The sequence below is a fragment of the Fusarium sambucinum genome, chromosome III (genome assembly GCF_050947815.1).
Source record: "Fusarium sambucinum isolate potato_lamoka chromosome III, whole genome shotgun sequence".
NCBI lineage: Eukaryota > Fungi > Ascomycota > Sordariomycetes > Hypocreales > Nectriaceae > Fusarium > Fusarium sambucinum.
This window is the reverse complement of record NC_139292.1, coordinates 261,944-280,736: the sequence shown is the minus strand read 5'-3', so window position 1 is coordinate 280,736 and position 18,793 is coordinate 261,944. Positions and strand designations below refer to the sequence as shown.

At 34.8% G+C, this 18,793-nt stretch overlaps 5 protein-coding genes across 5 annotated transcripts; 3 read left to right on the top strand and 2 right to left on the bottom strand.

Moving 5' to 3' along the window:
* Positions 1-267: 267 nt before the first annotated feature.
* On the top strand, positions 268-2,361 carry FSST1_010258 (DUF2264 domain-containing protein; the record flags this gene model as incomplete). The annotated part of the gene is made up of 1 exon (XM_083233271.1): positions 268-2,361. One exon carries the CDS (start codon positions 268-270, stop codon positions 2,359-2,361), a length of 2,094 nt encoding a protein of 697 aa, XP_083079954.1.
* Positions 2,362-2,657: 296 nt separating this feature from the next.
* Positions 2,658-4,196, bottom strand: FSST1_010257 (Six-hairpin glycosidase-like protein; the record flags this gene model as incomplete). The annotated part of the gene is made up of 1 exon (XM_083233270.1): positions 2,658-4,196. One exon carries the CDS (start codon positions 4,194-4,196, stop codon positions 2,658-2,660), a length of 1,539 nt encoding a protein of 512 aa, XP_083079953.1.
* An 837-nt stretch (positions 4,197-5,033) lies between these two features.
* FSST1_010256 (uncharacterized protein) lies at positions 5,034-6,107 on the bottom strand (the record flags this gene model as incomplete). Its single annotated transcript, XM_083233269.1, has 5 exons — positions 5,034-5,314; positions 5,374-5,431; positions 5,482-5,675; positions 5,726-5,804; positions 5,862-6,107. The coding sequence occupies 5 exons, from the start codon at positions 6,105-6,107 to the stop codon at positions 5,034-5,036; spliced, it is 858 nt and encodes a 285-aa protein (XP_083079952.1).
* Positions 6,108-14,886: 8,779 nt separating this feature from the next.
* On the top strand, positions 14,887-16,177 carry FSST1_010255 (uncharacterized protein; the record flags this gene model as incomplete). Its single annotated transcript, XM_083233268.1, has 4 exons — positions 14,887-15,015; positions 15,073-15,198; positions 15,274-15,706; positions 15,759-16,177. 4 exons carry the CDS (start codon positions 14,887-14,889, stop codon positions 16,175-16,177), a joined length of 1,107 nt encoding a protein of 368 aa, XP_083079951.1.
* Positions 16,178-16,256: 79 nt separating this feature from the next.
* Positions 16,257-18,773, top strand: FSST1_010254 (Zn(II)2Cys6 transcription factor; the record flags this gene model as incomplete). Its single annotated transcript, XM_083233267.1, has 3 exons — positions 16,257-16,516; positions 16,697-16,847; positions 16,899-18,773. 3 exons carry the CDS (start codon positions 16,257-16,259, stop codon positions 18,771-18,773), a joined length of 2,286 nt encoding a protein of 761 aa, XP_083079950.1.
* Positions 18,774-18,793: the final 20 nt, after the last annotated feature.

Here is an 18,793-nt window from a genome sequence, read left to right as displayed (position 1 = left end):
GCCGGGGTAGATGGCTTCCCAGTCTCATTGGTTGGCATACTTGGCGTATTACTGGTAAAATTCAACTGGAAATAATCATTGTGCTGACTGGTGGCTGGTCTCGAAATGACTCCATTGAACCGATATTGCTTTGGTAATCGGATGCAGACTGACCGAAGTACATGCCATCTGTTCTTCCTGCCCAAGCTCCATATCGACTATTACGAAGATTTCATGTCACATCCAAACTTGTGAATCATCATCGTATTTTACAAACAGCAGAACATCATGTCCGGATTGACTGGTTTCACCGACAACCCTTTTCGGGACCGTTCCGATCTCCTACGAGCAGCAGCTGCTATCATCAAGCCACTAGACCCATACAGATCTACGTCGAAAGCTCACGTTAAACTATATCCTTCAACTGCAGCAGGGTTTGACGATGTTGCCGCTCAGCTTGAAGGTTTCGCACGGCCATTATGGGCTATATCAGCCCTTCTCGACAAGGATGCTGACCCTTCATTACGCTCCTGGCTGAAGGGCATCGAAGCTGGAGTAGACCCAAGTAATCCCGAATATTGGGGCCAGCTTGGATCTTTTGACCAACGAATGGTTGAGATGGAATCCATATCTTTCGCCTTGTTGACAGAGCCCGAAACAATGCTGTCACTCTTGAATTCCGAATCAATCACGAATCTGGAAAAATGGCTGCAACAGATCAATAATCACACGATGCCACAAAACAACTGGCGATGGTTTCGAGTTCTTGTCAACTTGGCATTAACAAAAGTGCTTGGGTCAGACAAATACGCAGCGGGACAGGCAATGAATGCGGACTTTGCAGTTCTCGATCAATTTTACCTCTGTGAGGGCTGGTCTTCTGATGGTATTTGGGGCGACGACAGGAAGCAAGCGGACTATTACTCTGGTAGTTTTGCTATCCAATTTGCGCAGCTACTTTACACGATTTACGCTGATGACGACCATGAAAGGGTTGCGAAATACAAACAACAGGCAATTGAGTTTGCGTCTGAGTATTGGAGATACTTTGATACAAACGGTGCTGCTATTCCTTTTGGTCGGAGCATGACCTACCGGTTCGCATGTGGAGCATTTTGGTCAGCTTTTGTCTTCGCCGATATCACATCTACAAATTCTCTTATTAGCTTGGGAACAGTCAAAGGACTCCTCTTAAGACATTTACGATGGTGGTCAAAACAACCAGAGATTTTCAACTCGGACGGTACCATGAATATCGGCTTTACCTACCCCAACATGTACATGTCGGAAGACTACAACTCAAGACAATCAGTTTACTGGTGCTTGAAGTCTTTCGTGGTTTTAGGACTCCCAGAAGATCACCCTTTCTGGACTGTTGAAGAAGAACCCCATCCGATGGCATTGAGTTTAGCATCGCCCTTGGACGCTGTCAAAGTTTTCAGACCGCCCTCTCAAATCGTGTGCAACTGCCCAGAGCATCATTACCTTTTATCGGCAGGCCAAATGACTACCAAAATGTTCAAAGCCAGAGAGGCAAAATATGGCAAGTTTGCCTATTCCTCCACGTTCGGATATAGTGTGCCAACTGGTCCTCAACTTCACCAATTGGCTCCAGATAGTACATTGGCTTTGAGCATTGATGGTGGCGAGACATGGAAGGTTCGATGGGAACCAGTTGATGTTGTCATCGGAACTACACTTATTGAGTCTGACCAAGCCCGTCATAGCCTTCCTTCCATCACAAGCACCTGGAGACCGTGGAAGAAACTAGACATGGCGATCAGGACAACTCTGATTCCTTTGGCTTCGTATTATCCAGGATGGCATGTACGCGTTCATTGCATCATAGGCCTTGAAAACGCTAGTAGCATCCCATGGTGCGACAGCGTCGAGCTTGTGGATGGTTCCTTTGCTGTAAAGGCACTGACTAACGAGGGTTATCACGTTCCTCCCATCTCTAACGCCGATGTCATCAAGTCCACTGATGGCTCTATTGTTGATCAGTCAAGTGTTCTCGTCAAATCCGGCGGCGGAGCGAGTGGTATTGTTGACCTGACAAGAAAGATCGACTTCAAGGGGGTGGCCAGTAGGGCTGAGCCAAGACTTGAAGCCAAAGGACATTTGATCGCAGCAGATCCCAACACCAATCTCATCGAGCAGAGAACTTTCATCCCGTCAATTCGATATTCTCATGTATTTCCTATTGGAGGTACATCGAACTCAACGTCAACGCGTCTGTCGTCAGTCATTGTTGCCACTGCAGTATTTGGTGTAAGCAGTGACAACATAGATCAAACAGATATATATGCTTTGTGGAATAATCGGCCGGGGGTGAAGCTTGATGCAGGTTCCACTGGTGCCATTAGTGTAGTAATTATCTAGTCATAAAATAAAACCTTTGAGTAGATGTTGTGTGTTGTCCGAGAGTGATGGGTTCATTCAAGTGAATACCTTGTACCCCTGGACATAGGTTAATGATCGACTCATATCTTAATACACATGCTGTGAACTTGCCAGAATCGGCTCCAAAGACTACAAGGAACGTCACATTCTTATACGCTACAGTCATGTTGGGAATGTCTCACATATTAGGGCTAAAGAAGGATGACGGTTGGAAAAAGCGAGGTCTATTTCATATGTGGGCAATAAAGTCTATCACTACCTAGTTCAACTCATATCTAAACTAATCCCATGCTCAAGAGAAGGTTTCCAAATTCAACAAGATAGTAGTCTCCATACACTAACCCGTGATTAGAATACCTTCTCCTTGCATTCTCATTGTTATTTGCTGTCCCATGTTTCAACAGGGCATCGAAAGTCTCTCGAAGGACAACATCCTCTACTTCAAGAGGCGACGTTCCATCACGATCCTTAGTAAACCTCGTTTTCTCCGTAGCAAGAGATACATCTAGAGTGTCTCTGATGATCGTAATAGCTGCGTCGAAAAAACGGCGAGATAGCGCGTGTCTACCTAGAGAGGTTAGGGCTTGAGACAGCAGCAGCATTCCGTTCGCCGCGATAACACCAGAAGACGAATCTCGTAATGGATCTTGAGGATTTTCTATCGGTGCATCAAAATCCCAGAGCGGGACATGTCGACCCTTTCGGACGTGGTCGCTGGTGTCGGATGAAAACTCCACACATGAAGGTGATGTTTCCAACCGATACATAAAGTATTCAGCAGCTCCACACGCTGCGTCAAGAAAACTTTCATCTTTGGTCCAATTGTAAGATTGTGTATAGCCAAGTATAGCCCAGGCTTGGCCTCTCGACCATGTTGAATCATTGGCATAGCCCTGTGCCGTCCATCGCCACTTCAAACCTCCTGTCTGGGGAGTAATATTCGCAACGTGGCATGTCGAGTAAAGCTGCCCACTGTAACCATCTTTGACTAGAGATTTCGCGCCTTCTGGTCGAAGGTGCGTCTTTAACAACGTTGTCGCATGAGTTGCAGCAATATCAGCCAGTCTTTGCTCACCGGTTTGGGCCGCAGCGTAAAAAAGCAGATCTAGATTGCACATGCTGTCGATGATGACAAGAAGGTTGTTTTCAGTATCAGTGACGGTTATGTCGTTCTTCAAAAGACAGTCCCAACTACGAATGGCGCCAGCAGATGGGATGTAACGAGTGGCCAAGCTGTTGGCCGCTTGGATGATAGAAGTAAGGCTGCGCTCATTACCGAATAGCTCCCAGTCTCTTCGTAGTCCAGGCATGATGATGAAGCCTATGTCGTGGGTATCTGTTCTAAGGGACATGGCGTGAAGTGGTTCAGACCAGGATTTGCATAGAGGCAAAAGGTGTTTTCTGATAGTTGTAGCGCATCGGGGTACAGTATCCTCTGTCCCCAAAGATCCGGGGTGTTTAATAGATCGTTCGAGTAGAGCGTACAAGGTTCCAGGGAAGAAACCACAAGTCCAAAATTCGGGTTCGCGGAATTCCCATTGTCCTTGCTTTGGGCCTTGTTGGGGTACAATTTCAGGGAAGCCATCGCGCGCTGGGTCAAGCCTTTGCAGACCTAGGGACGCAGTGCGGTAAGGCTTGGCAAAGATGTTTTCTTCAAAAAGCTCAGGCAAGACTTTGTGTAGACCAGGATTTAGGTTATAAGTATCCTGTTCCTTGTTGTCTGCTGCGCCTTCGGACCAGGAAGTTTCACTCTCAACCGAGTGTTCATCTGTTACTGAAGATGCTGGCGAAGCACTTTCTTTAGAAAACCCCATGGTAACTGCTTATGAGGAGACCTTCAAGTGGATTTGTGCTGTAGCAGGGGAATCTTCAAAACAATGGGGACAATGTGTAGATAGCGTGTGATTTTAAAACTAAAGTATAAATGAAGATTTGAAGTCCAATTCCAAATAGCGATCTGAAAACAATGCCTCTTATAATTACTCAAGTGGATTATCATGAGGTCGCCGATCGTTCCGATTGTTAATGTGACCTCAAGTTTGACATGATCCGTCTCGTTGTAGCATCGGAGGATCTGGCGCGGCCTTCGGGCAAAGTCAACACATTGACGGACCATTGTGTCCGATTCATTGTCCCGCAGTCTTGGCATCAGGGTGCCAAAAACGTTGCCCGACAAATGCATAGAGTACAGAATTACGCAATCACCTCAAGTCACTTGAAGCATGCTATTCAGGCTATTTATTTTTGTACCCTAAGACTCAAAAGTTAACTTTTCTGCGTTACACTAGCATGGATTAATTTTAGCTCATTTACTTTACCCCATATTTCTGACCATCCATTATCGGCATAAATAGGGTAAGCAATAAACAAGTTTGTTAACTTGAAGGAAACCGATTGATTACCACTCTACCGAAGACTGATAAGCTTTATTGTAGGTAACGGTTAAACTGTCGACTCTATTTCTCAATAACAGTCTTACAATTTTGAAACAATGCTACAATTGAGGGCATACTGTTACGAAATTATCAGTGCTCACTTTCCCAACACAGTCTGTATCCGATCCAATTTCAAATAACATGTAGCCCAAACCTTAGGAGCACACATCGATGTAAGGTGTTGTAATGAATAATTATCGTATAGATTCCGACATCTTAACCTTTGTGTTCTCCCTTGCACATATACTCTTCATATTCAAGATCCGGTTGCCCCTCCCAGTACAAAGTTTCTGGGTCACTTGAGTTCTCAAATGTGTACTTTGCACTCGCGTCCGGAACGAGAACTTTGGGGATACCGTTGGCCGCGGCAGCTTCGACGAGCAATTGGCATTTGCAAGCTCTCTCCATTAGAGTCATCAAGAAGCATGCCTCATCCACTGTAGTTCCGACTGTGAAAAGGCCGTGGTTCTGTAATATCATGCCCTTGCCTTTGGGTCCTATTGAGATTCCTATTAGCAGCCATTCTGACACTATTTGGGTATTCCAACCAACGTACCCATGGCGGCAGCGATTTTGTCGCCTTCTTCTGGAGTAAATACAACGTCACCAAAGTCCTGAGATTTATTAGCAGGGATGTTTGAAGAAAGTGACATGAGAGACAAACATTATATACAGCCTGGGCTTCACCATAGAGGTATGCGGTATCTTGAGTTATCATTTCTAGCGGTCGGCCAAATGCGCTCCATGCCATGCCGTGCACGCTATGGGTGTGGCATGCAGCAATGACGTCTGGCCTAGCCTTGTGCACAGCGCTATGAATCATGAAGCCTGCGGCATTGGCAGTTCTATCCATGTTTCCTAAAAGAGATTGTTAACATCAACAGCAAGAATGTATTTGGCTGACTGACCTCCAATTGGCACACCGTCGTAGTCAACAAGGATCATATCACTGGCTTTCATCATGCCAAAATGCACTGCCAACGGGTTCTGGTCTGTGTTAGTATATATTCTCATTATCAATTGTTTTGCATGCATGATACTCACTGTCCAGAATGTGTGTGGGTTCTCCGGGTCTCGGATGGAAATATGGCCAGCCAGACCATCTGTGTAACCTAGACGAGCAAAGACCCGAAAGGCAAGGGCCATCTTCTCCAACATCCATTTTCTGTGTGCTGCAAATGTGGGGTGTTTCGGAATGCCAGGTAGACATTTACCCTGGGATAACAACTGCAGGGGTGTCTTTTTCACCACATCCTTAGGAGGTTCATCAACTTGTGCTGAGGGAGTCATGGTGGACTTGATGTCTTTAGAATTCCCACTAGGTGTATAATTCTATGGGAGGGGACTGCACTATTTGTTCGTTTATAACACAGCTCTTATCAAGGCAATGGCGATTACTATTGCAGTCTACTCAAACCTACTTAACCGCTTATGGCAATGAATTACGATTAGTCATTCAATACGAGAGTAGTCAGACCAATCATCATGGTGAAATATTTCTGACCAAGACACGCCGTATTATTTGACCAACTTGGCTTTAGTTTACGGAGGCAATCACAGAGATTGGAAAAATAACACGAGCATGTTACATCATCGGTGTTTGCAATCAAATATCGCACTTTTAGTTTGTCACTTGGTGGATTCACCTTTCCGAATACCTTATAAATTGTAAGACAGTGGAAAAACCCGCAGCAAAGATGTACAACATTCCAAGGCAGAGAGCAAGTTTCAATTGTTGTCTCCATGGTCTCGTAAAAGATGTACAAATTGGGACGGAAGTAGCAGGTTCCCTTATCAGTATGATGCACTGAAAGATGTCAAGCTCAGCCATCTATCCAATATTAATAGACGCCGTCGAACTTGAGGCGGTTATCATTTTCTGGTTCTTTAATTATATTATTTTTTTTTTTATTTTTTTTTTATAATCCTTAAGCTTTTGCCTAGGCCTTTTTAATTTTTTCTAGGTTTTTAATAAAGGTTAATCTATCTATATAGATTAAATTTTTAATAATAATTAAATCTAAGGTTCTCTTAAGATAAAGTTTCTTCTATAGTATAACTCTTTTAATATAAACCTTATAATAAAGGCTATAACTTATAGAGGAAGTTTTTATTATATTAAAAATAGCAATAACTTTTTCCTTTTATAACCTTAATTAATTAATAAGCTAATAATAAGTTAATTAATCCTAGTCTTATTATATATAGTTAACTTATTATAGTTTTTATATATAATATTAATTATTAAGCTAAAGGCTATTAATCCTAATTATTATCTTAATAGCTTATATTTTAATATAATTAAGACTATAGTTAATTATAATAAAGATATTAAGCTATATATAAAGATAATAAATCTCTATATAATAAAGAAAAGGGATATTTTTATAAAGGTTAGGCTAATAGCTTTTATTTATAAATTAAATTTCTTAATTTTATATAAAAAGGATAAGTAAAAAGAGAAAAAAGAGAAAATTAAAATAAAAAAGACGCTAAAAGAAATATAATAGCTTAAAAAGGTTATTTTAAAGGAAAAGGTTAAACTATTTAAATAGTAAAATTATTATAATTTAACTAATCTCTATCTATATGAGATAATATACCTTATATTTTCTATCACTTAGAATAGACTTACCTTATATAAGTTAAATAGACCTTATTTAACTTATATAATAAACTAAGTTAAACTAACCTTATTTGCCTTATATATTTATTAAATAGAGTTAAACTAACCTTATTTAATCTATATACCTTTATATATATATATATTCCCTTAGTATTAATTAATATAATAGCTTATTAGCTATTAATAAAACCTCTTTACCTAAGTATACCTTACTTATTCTACTTACTATTAAGAAATATAATACTTTGCCTTTACTTAGTAATAATGCCTTATAATTCTACTAATATAAACTAGTATAGACTAGTTTATCCTTTAAGAATCTTTACTTATTATATATTAATAGCTTTTATTTAAATTATACTATATTTATACTAAGTAATACCTTATATAAGATACTTATACTATTAAGATATCTAATAATAATACTAATAATACTTTAGCTCCCTTTTATATTAATTTACCTTTAAGTATTACTAAGATAATAGCTAAACTCTAGCTACTTTATAATACTATCTATACCCTATAAGTATAAGTTAATAAAATACCTATAGTAATATTACCTTTACCTATTGCAAATAATTAGCAGGACTTTAAAGAAATTATTAAATTAACTTCCCTTAAACCCTTTAAAGAAAAGGCTGCAGATATTATACTATTCTTTATATAAATAAAAAGATATTTCTGCCTATTTCCTTATAAACTAAATATAATAGGCAAGAAGATACTATATACTATATTATTAATCTAGGGAGATATTAAAGATTAGTTTAAACTAATCTAAAAGGATTACCTTAAAAATAATTATAATTAATAAGACTAGGAAACTTAGAATATCTTCTTAAATTAACTTAACTTTAAAATACTCTTTAAAAATAATTTCAGAGTTATTAATAAAGAATACTAGGTAGCTATAGAAATTCTAGCTTTTAAATAGTAAAGCTTATATATAGCTTACTTAGCTAAATTTAAATAGCTTATAGCTAAAACTAAATAAGATAATAAAGCCTTTATAGAAATATATTACTATAATATTAAAGAGGAAATTAAGGATAAACTATATAAGGCAGATAGACTTAATAACCTTATAAAGTATATTACTATAGCTATTAAGATTAATAAATAATAGTATAAATATAGAAAAGAGAAGATTAGTGCTAATAGAAAGGGAAATAACTATAACCTATATTATCCTAATTAATATAATTAATATAACTACTGGAATTAATAAGCTAAATCTTAAAATAATAACTAGAGGAAAAGCTACTAAGATAATACCTCCTATAAAAGTTACTCTAGCCTAATAACTATTAAAGCTATTTAACCTAATAAATTACTATTAATATATTAGAACTATAGTAAAAAAGGCTATTAGAAATAAGACTATTATAACCCTATAAAAACTAATTAATAATATAAGAATATACCTAAAGGTAAGACTATATAAAGAATATACTTATAAGACTATAAACTATAAATAGTAATTTATATTATATAATAAATTAATATTAATTAATAAGAAATCCTAAAGGATTAATAGCTAATACTAGAGTATTTAACTAAGAGATATAAAGGATTTAGGATTATAATAACTTATAAAGATAATAATATCCCTAATAAAAAAGCTATTAAGCTAGTATAAATTAGTAACTTAAATAGCTAGAATTAATTAATAGGAAATACTCTAGCGATAATTAAACCTTATAGCTAATAATATACTATAATAGGATATAATAGCAGAGGATAACTATATACTAATCTTTATTTTAGCTAATTAGCTAAAGAACCTTAATTCTAATTTAAAGAACTTAAACTAGAATTATAGTTTAATAATATTATACTATAATATAATAAATTAGGAACTTAATATTAAGATAATAAGACTTAAATATATTAAGAACTGGCTAAAAGAAAAGCTAAAATAAGATAAAATACTAATATCTATATTTAAGCTATAATAAGAAAGGAAGTAAAAAGTAGCTAAAATACTATAGAAAGACTTATTATTATAGGAGAACTCTAGAGATACTTAGCTAACCTAGACTATATTAAGATTTCTTAGATCTCTTATACTATATACTACTATAAGATTTATAAATAAGATAAGATTATTTATAATTATTTCCTTACTGCAGTAAAAGAATATATATAATAAACTGCCTATACCTCTATTAGTATAATAGGATATTATATTTATTAATACTATAATAATTACTAAGTTATATACCTAAAGGTTAACTGGATTATAAAAAATAAGGCATTAAACTATATTAAGAAAGGAAAATAAGTTAATTAATAGAAATAAAATGCCTATACTGCAGAAGAACTAGATAATAAATACTTAATCTATAAATAGAGGCAGAATATAAAAAGAAACCTAGACTAAGACTTTACTCCTATCCCTTATAAATTATAATTCTAAGAATAGAAATATACCTAAAATAATTAACTTACCTTAGAATATTAGGAAGAATTAAGCTATAAATATAGGTACTTATTTAATATATAATATCTAGATAAAGAATATAATCTTTATTACCTTAGCTAACTGGGAAAAGATAATAGCTTACTATATTATTAGAGTTATAGTATAGTAAAAAAAGTAAAAGGAATATAATAATACCTTTAAGAGCTCTATAAATAACTAAAAATAGTTAATAAACCTGCCTAGAACTAAAAGTATAAATTAAAGGAATATAGCTAATTACTCTTATAGATAGCAGAGCTAATATTAATATAATTAACCCTTATATAGTTAATTACTTAAAGCTATTATAAATAGATAAGACCTATCTTTACCTAATAAAGAACTTAGAGGGATAATTATTTAACTATAAAAGAGGACTTATTACTTATAAGATTAATTACCTTAAGATATTTATTAGAATTTAAAGATAAAATATTAACCTTAATATTATCTTTATACTAGGATATAACTTAATATTAAGATACTTATAGCTATAATACTATAATCTCTATATTAACTAGAGGAATAGCTAGATTAGTAATTTTACTAATACCTTTAATAATAAAGCTATAGATTTAGAAATAAATAAAGAATTAAGATCTTAAACTTTAACTAAGACTTATAGTAAAGTCTAATATAAATAAAGAATTTATTTACCTCTAAATAGAATATAATATAAGTAAAAATAAAGTAAAGTAAAAAGAGTTAAAAGGACCTTTATATTATTTAAGACTTAGTTAAAAATACTAAATAAATAGCTAAAATAATTACTAAATATATTAAATAGACTTAAGAATATACTATAAGAGTATTATATTTATAAGAAGCTATTTAAAGAGGAATTTAATATTAAGGTATTATAATACTTATATTAAGACTATAAGATTTACCTTATTTTAAATAACTTACCTTTCTAAAAGATTTATAATCTTAATAAAATAAAACTTAAAATACTTAAGGAATACCTAGAAAAGGAATTATAAAAGGGTAATATATAAGAATTAATATTTACTATAGGATTTCCTATTATATTTATACTTAAGAAAAATAGAAAGCTATAACTTATTATAGATTATAAAAGATTAAATGCCTTTATAATTAAGGACTAAATATTACTTCTATTTATTATAGAACTTAAGGACTGCTTATAGGGAAAATAAGTTTTTATTACCTTTAATCTTAAAGGAGCCTATAACCTAATCTATATTAAGAAAAGTAATAAATAGAAAATTGCCTTTAGAATAAAATTTAGACTATTTAAGTATTTAATTATACCTTTTAAACTTACTAATACCTTAATAACCTTCTAAAGGATAATTAATAATATTTTATAATAATACCTTAATATCTTTATAGTTTATTACTTAGATAATATTTTAATTTTCTTAGATAATAAAGAAGAATATAAGGAATATATCTATAAGGTTTTAAATATACTATAGAATACTAATTTATTAGTAAAACCAGAGAAAAGCTACTTTTATATTATTAAAGTTAACTTTCTAGGATATACTATTTTACTAGGAGAAATCTAAATAGATAAGAAAAAGATTACTGCAGTTAAAGATTAGCTATTATTTACTACTATTAAAGAAGTATAAAGCTTCTTAGGTTTTATTAACTATTATTAATAATTTATTAAGGACTTTAATAAGATTATAAAACTACTTATAGAACTTATAAAGAAAGACTATAAATTTATTTAAATTAAGGATATATAAGATATATTTAAATAATTATATAATATAATCCTTAGAGAATTAATCTTAATTATATTTAACCCTACTAAGGAAATTAAGCTAAAGATAAATTCCTTAGATTTTACCTTAAGAGAGTAAATTAGTTAATAGGATAATAAAGGAATACTATATTTAATAGCCTTTTATTTATATAAACTATATAAAGCTAAGCTTAATTACCCTATCTATAATAAAGAATTCCTAGCGATTATTAATTACTTTAAGGAATTTTAATACTATCTTATAGGAAGCCTCTATTAAATTAAGGTATATATTAATTACTAGAATATTTTGCATTTTATAATTACTTAAGAGCTAAATTACTAATAACTCTAATATATAGAATATCTCTATAAATTTAACTTTATAATTATATATTGCAAAGGATTAAATAATAGCTATATAAATGCTATTAGCTAAAGACTAGATTATAATATTAGTATAATAAAAGCTAAGGAATAAGTCCTAGAGCTTAATATAAAGGGAGAATATTAGTTTACCTAATTAATAAAAATAATTATAAGAATAATATAAGGAACCCTAGATTTAGAAGATTATATAGAAAATAAATAATAAAGATAGTTAATATAGGAAATATATAAATATCCCCTATATAGATACTAGGGTATTATAAAAACCCTTAAATACTTATAAAGCTATTATAATTAGCCTAATATAAAAAGGATAATTAAAGCTATTATTAAATAATATAATATTTATATAAGAATTAAGGTATAATAATATAAGCCTTATAGAAACTTATAAATACTCTTAATTACTTAAAGACCTTAGGATTTAATTATAATAGACTTTATTACTAAGCTACCTTTATTAAAAGAACCCTTAACTAGAATCTTTTATAATAATATTATAATTATTATAGATTATTTTATAAAATTTTCCTATTACCTACCCTATAGAGAAGCAATAGATATAAAAGAACTTATATATATCTTCTATAGGTATATTATTAGTATATATAGCTTACTATAAGAGATCCTATTAGATAAAGGACTAATATTTACTGCTAAATTCTAATAAATACTTATATCCTACTTAGGACTTAATTATTAACTTATTATAGTATTTTAACTATAAGTAGATAAATAGATTAAATAGATAAACTAAGTTTTAAAATAATATCTATAATACTATATTAATTATAAATAGAATAATTAAGTTAAAAAGCTACCTATTATATAATTAGCTTATAATACTGCTTATAATAAAAGTATAAGACTAATACTAATATATATTAACTTTAGATTTATACTTAATAGTTATTATATTGCCTATAAAACCCTAATAATTAATTTTACTATATAAATTAAGGCAGAAAATATAAAGAATTTATATAAAGAAATAAAAAATAAACTTAAATTTATTAGAAAATAAATAATAAAATATTATAATATAAAAAGGATTAAGAGATTAACCTTTAAGGAGGGAGAAATAATTTACCTATTAATAAAAAATATTATAATAAAACGGTTAATATATAAACTTAACTTTAAGTTTATTAGACCCTATAAAATCCTATAAAAAATCTTAGAAAATAACTATAAACTAGACCTATTATTAAAGGTTAAAATCTATTTAATCTTTTATATTTCTTTACTTAAATTAGCCGCTAATATAATTTAAGTTAAAATTAGTAATAAACTAAATAAAATTAATAGACTAGAAACCTATAAAGCTAAAGTAATTAGAGAGATAAGGAAAATAAATAGATAAATAAAATATTTAATTAAATAGAAAAACTACCTAGAAAATAAAAATATATAGGAATTATTAAAATACTTAATTAATACCTAGTAACTCCTAAAGAACTTTTACTAATACTAAGGAAAAATAAGTTAAGTATTAAACTCTAGTTAATAATACTATAATCCTCTAATAATTAAATCTCTTTTAAAATAAAAGACTTAGTAATCTAAGAAATAGAAAACTCCTATGCCTTAACCTCCTTTAACTTATTTAAATCCTTATAACTATAATAAATTATCTTAGCTGCCTTTTTATAAAGATATTTCTCCTAATAATATAATTACTATAACTAAGCTAAAGTATCCTAAAGATTAGCTTTAGCCTACTCCTTTTACTTATTAATATAATCCTTTTTATAAGAGATTTATATAACTAGAAAAAAAAAAAAAAATAAATAAGTAAAAAACATTAAAAATATATCTAAATACTAAGAACTTATAAGATTAAGCCGCTATACCGCTAAAATTACAGTTTATATACTGCTTTAATATATAGAAATTATAATATTACTTCCCCTTAAATATAATATATTAAGGATAATTTACCTTAAAATAAGTAAAATAATAAGGTATCTTAAAGCTAAATTTATAAATAAGATTAGAAATATTATTATAATACTTAGCAGCTACCTTTAGATAATTTATATATTTAGTAATTTAATTAAATATAACAGTTAGCAAGGAAAAATAGTTATAAGGGCAAGTCGGAATTAATATAGAGGGATTAGCGCTTAACTGCTTTCTAGGTCTTAAGGATAAGACCTTAGAGAGGGGAAAGATTATATTATAATTTAACTAATCTCTACCTATATAAGATAATATACCCTATATTTTCTACTACTTAGAATAGACCTACTCTATATAAGTTAAATAGACCTTATTTAACTTATATAATAAACTAAGTTAAACTAATCTTATTTACTTTATATATTTATTAAATAGAGTTAAACTGACCTTATTTAACCTATATACCCTTATATATATATATATTCCTTTAGCATTAGTTAATATAATAGCCTACTAGCTATTAATAAAACCTCTTTACCTAAATATACCTTACCTATTCTACTTACTATTAAGAAATATAATACTTTGCCTTTACTTAGTAATAATACCCTATAACTCTGCTAATATAAACCAGTATAGACTAGTTTATCCCTTAAGAACCTTTACCTATTATAAAAATAAGTTCTTTAAGGCATTTAATAAGATTATCTTATATAATAAGTAGTTTAATCGGTTAGAGAGGCAAGTAATAATAGCAGCTAAAGCCTTTAAGTTATAGAGACTATACTGATTATAGCCTAAGACGATAAGTATATAACTAAAAGAAGTCTAGATAAAGAAGCCTAAAGCTAAAGGCTTAGTGCAGATTATCTAGTTAATTAACTAAATAACGCTGCTTCTATCGTAAGAGATTCGTGATGTTATTAACTAGGGTTTAATCACATTATAACCTTCTGCGACTCTCAAGATGCATGTCGTTAGAATATCCAGTCGGATTCGCTCGACTCAGCTTGGCCCGCGCGCAGTGCCGATCCGTCGGCTTCTCTCTACTACGAGCTGTTTGACTGGGAACATTCAGCGAATAACAAAAACACAAGTCAGTAGCATCTCGAACCGAAGCGACTCTCATAGAAACTGACAATTCTTCTCTTAGCCATTGTGTAAAACTAACACGAGTAATGCTATCTCTCCGCGCCGTTCCTTCACTTCGACGAGTACCCGAGGCAATGCCAGCGCGGCCACTTCCACCTACAAAAAGCCATCCAGAGTCCCGATAGAAGTCGACGGCAAAACCCTCGAATTCTCTGCTATTCTCCTGCGCGACTCTTGCTTCTGTCCTTGATGTGTACACGAGCACTCCAACCAACGACTTTTCGCAACGGCCGACATCCCTGCCGATATCCAAGCCCGCTCGGTCGAAATTGACGCCTCTTCCGAATCGGTCAACATTAAATGGGACAAAGACGTCCCTGGGCACAGCAAAGACCATGTCACAAACTTGAGTGTGGCAACGCTACGAGAACTTAGCACCTCGGGCTCTCTTCTGGGCTTTGGAAAAGACAATCATGCAGCGCAAGTTCTTTGGACAAAGGAGCCTCTAAACCTACAGGATTTCGATTATCAAGAGTATATGAAAGATGACAAGGCAGTTTATAAGCTCATTCATCAGCTGAGAACTGATGGGTTGGCTTTTGTCACGAATGTCCCTGGCGTGGAGAAATCGGTGGCTGAGATCGCTACTCGCATTGGTCCCGTTAAAGACACTTTCTATGGACACACATGGGATGGTATGTGTGACTTGACATATTTGCTGCGATATTATATCTAACATTCAGACAGTTCGTACCGTCCCGGAAGCCATCAATGCTGCATACACCTCCAGTGATCTGGGCTTTCACACCGACTTGCTCTACTTCTACGACCCTCCCCATGTTCAGCTTCTCCACTGTGTCCAGTCTGCGTCTGCCGGAGGAGCGATCGTCTTTGCAGATGCATACAAGGCTGCGATAGACCTGTTCCACACAGATCCAGAAGCATTCGAGACACTAGCGACAGTTCCTGTGAACTATCACTACAACCATCCCGACTCCAACGTGTACCGTACCACAAAGCCAGTCATTGATCTTCGACCTCTCCGACTTGGTGATAAGCCCTACGCTAGTGTTCAAGATTACGTCAAAGATTGGAACGAACTCAACATCCGAAACGGTGGTTCAGGGTGGCGATGCTGTCCTTGTCGATCACATGCAAAAGATTAACTGGGGACCTCCATTCTTCGCACCCTTCTCGAATCATGAAGACCCCATGCTGAAAGATGGACCAAGTCAACCTCCCCTCATGGAATTGAACGAAAACGTTGACAAGTGGCACGAAGCTGCGTTCAAGTTCAATGCACTGCTGCAACGATCTGAGTATCTATATGAGCGCAAGATGAACTCGGGGGATTGTGTCTTGTTTGATAATACTCGAACGTTGCATTCTAGAAGGGCGTTTGAGGCGGCTGATGTTGGAAAGCCGAGATGGTTGAGAGGAACATATGTCGACAAAGACTCGTACTTTAGTCAGTTGCGTGTGTTGAAGAATAGGTTTGGTAAGATGTAAGGACGGCAAAGTGCTCTCCAGGATTGGAATATCGGCTATAGATAGAATTAGCATTAATATGTTTGCTTCATTGTTCGCCCTGCGAGATAGACAAAGTCCTGACCTTGACCTTTTTAACATTGCCAACGTCACGTGATATTGGCTTCAAATGCCTTATCACCAATTTTTATTTGTAGGGACCCCGCATTATCCCCGAACATCCACTACCTGCTCATGGATCAACAAGTACCAGCAACGCCTAGACGTAGCGACACGTCAAAGATCAAGCGCACGCGAAAAGGAGTGCCGAAATCGAAAAATGGCTGTACGAAATGCAAGGCCAGAAGGGTGAGTGGTGCTGAATAGTTGAGTCCATTCGCGACTCTAACTCGCTGATAGATAAGATGTGATGAGAGACAACCTAGTTGTGAGAACTGCCACAAGTTCGGATGTCCGTGTCCCGGATATCAAAAAGAAATTCGTTGGTCCAACAAATACCAGCCTTCTCCGACAGTAGCTGGTCCAACCCGAGCTGATCACCCGGATACTCAACTTCAAGCGGCCAGCTTACAGCATGTGTCGGTTACCTCACAATACGATGCCATAGAAATAGATAATGGCTTTGACCAAACCTGGCCAATCGACTCCTTGTCACTATTACAAACCACGCCGTCTCACAATCCTATATCAACCGCCGATGAGATTCTCTGGGGCCACTCCCACGATTTGGAGACATTTGAACTATCAAGTGTCCCACTCGATCCAGCTACTGTACCTGATTACAGGATTATAGAGAACCCTCTTCACATACCCACCATCCTCATTGAATATTGGTTTCGCCACATATGTCCCGGGAGATCCACATTTGCTTCCAAGGTCAACAGCAACCGGTCCCTAGCTGAAGGCACATGGACAACATCGGAGGCGCTTTTCTATACCATGCAAGCCATGTCGGCTATGTGTCTCATGGGTGTCATGCCTGAACTAAGTGAAACTCTGCCATTACTTAGAGAACAAGCCATCTTTTCTATTGACCAGAGAATTTCTCGGATTCGAACGATGCAAACGGCTCGAATTCCATCTGATCTGGTCTTTGCAGTATTCGCGTTGGGTACCTCATCACACTGGATTACACCCACAGTATCAGGCCAACCCTGGCTGGAATCTGCCCGTGAGATATTATCCATGTGGAGATTGAGGCTATCGGCGGCGGAAGCACTGTTATATAATTACTTCTGCCAGGCTTTAACTTACTGGGAGATGCTTGTGACAGTGGTTGGCTATGGATCCAATTTCATGGCCGTCGAGAAACGAAGACAACTGTACCGTGGTCGCCTTCTCAGTGCCATGGGATTGGAACCTGAAAACTCTAACCTTACACAAGACGACAACACCTTTCCGAGTCTAAGTATCAAGATAGTAGGAACTTTGCCAAACTCATGGTGTGGCATCTCAGACGAGGTGATTGAAGTCTTTGGCCAGGTACTCGCTCTTTGTCGCAGTGCGTGCGGCTACAATCAAAGTAACACTGTTAGTACTACTGAGACGGCGACCAGAACCCTCTGTGATATAGCAGTTGCCAATGAGCTCAAGACAGAGCTATTAAATATGGATTTCGATACGATTGTGCTTTTGGAAGAGGTGGAAGGATACTACGTCGAGACTCAGGACGACAAGACGCCTGTTTCTCATCTATTACAGACGGCTGAGGCATATCGCAAAGCTGGACTGCTACAACTGTACCTGGCATTTGACGATTTGAACGTTAGCACGGATGAGGGACGAGATGGGCCAACTACTGCTGGTGCACGACTAGGCGATGCAGTAGATAAGGATTCTCGTGGACGATTAATTAATGATCTAACATTACAGCTTGTGGCCATTCTGGAAACCATCCCTGCTGAATCTGGCTCCAAGTTCATCCATCCTATGCTCTATCTTTCCGCGGCTGTTGGTCTCAGATTCGACAAACAGGCATCCGACTCCCACGGACCAGAACTTTCCGAAGGTGTCAACGATGGTTCATTGGATATCTCCATGCCCCAAGTGGATTGGTGTCTGAACCCAACAATCGATGCAGCGGCAGACTTCAATGGCTTGGCTACATTCATTCCCCAGTCAATTCTCAAGGTTGCCGAGGCAAGACGTTTTGTTTGGTCGAGACTCAGCATGATTCGCCAAGCTCTTCCTTACAAGGCCAGTGATAGTCTACTCCGACTTGTCAAAGCCATCTGGTCAGAGTATGACAAGGTACAGCCACAGACTCTGCCATGATATTGGCTCAAGATATTGAG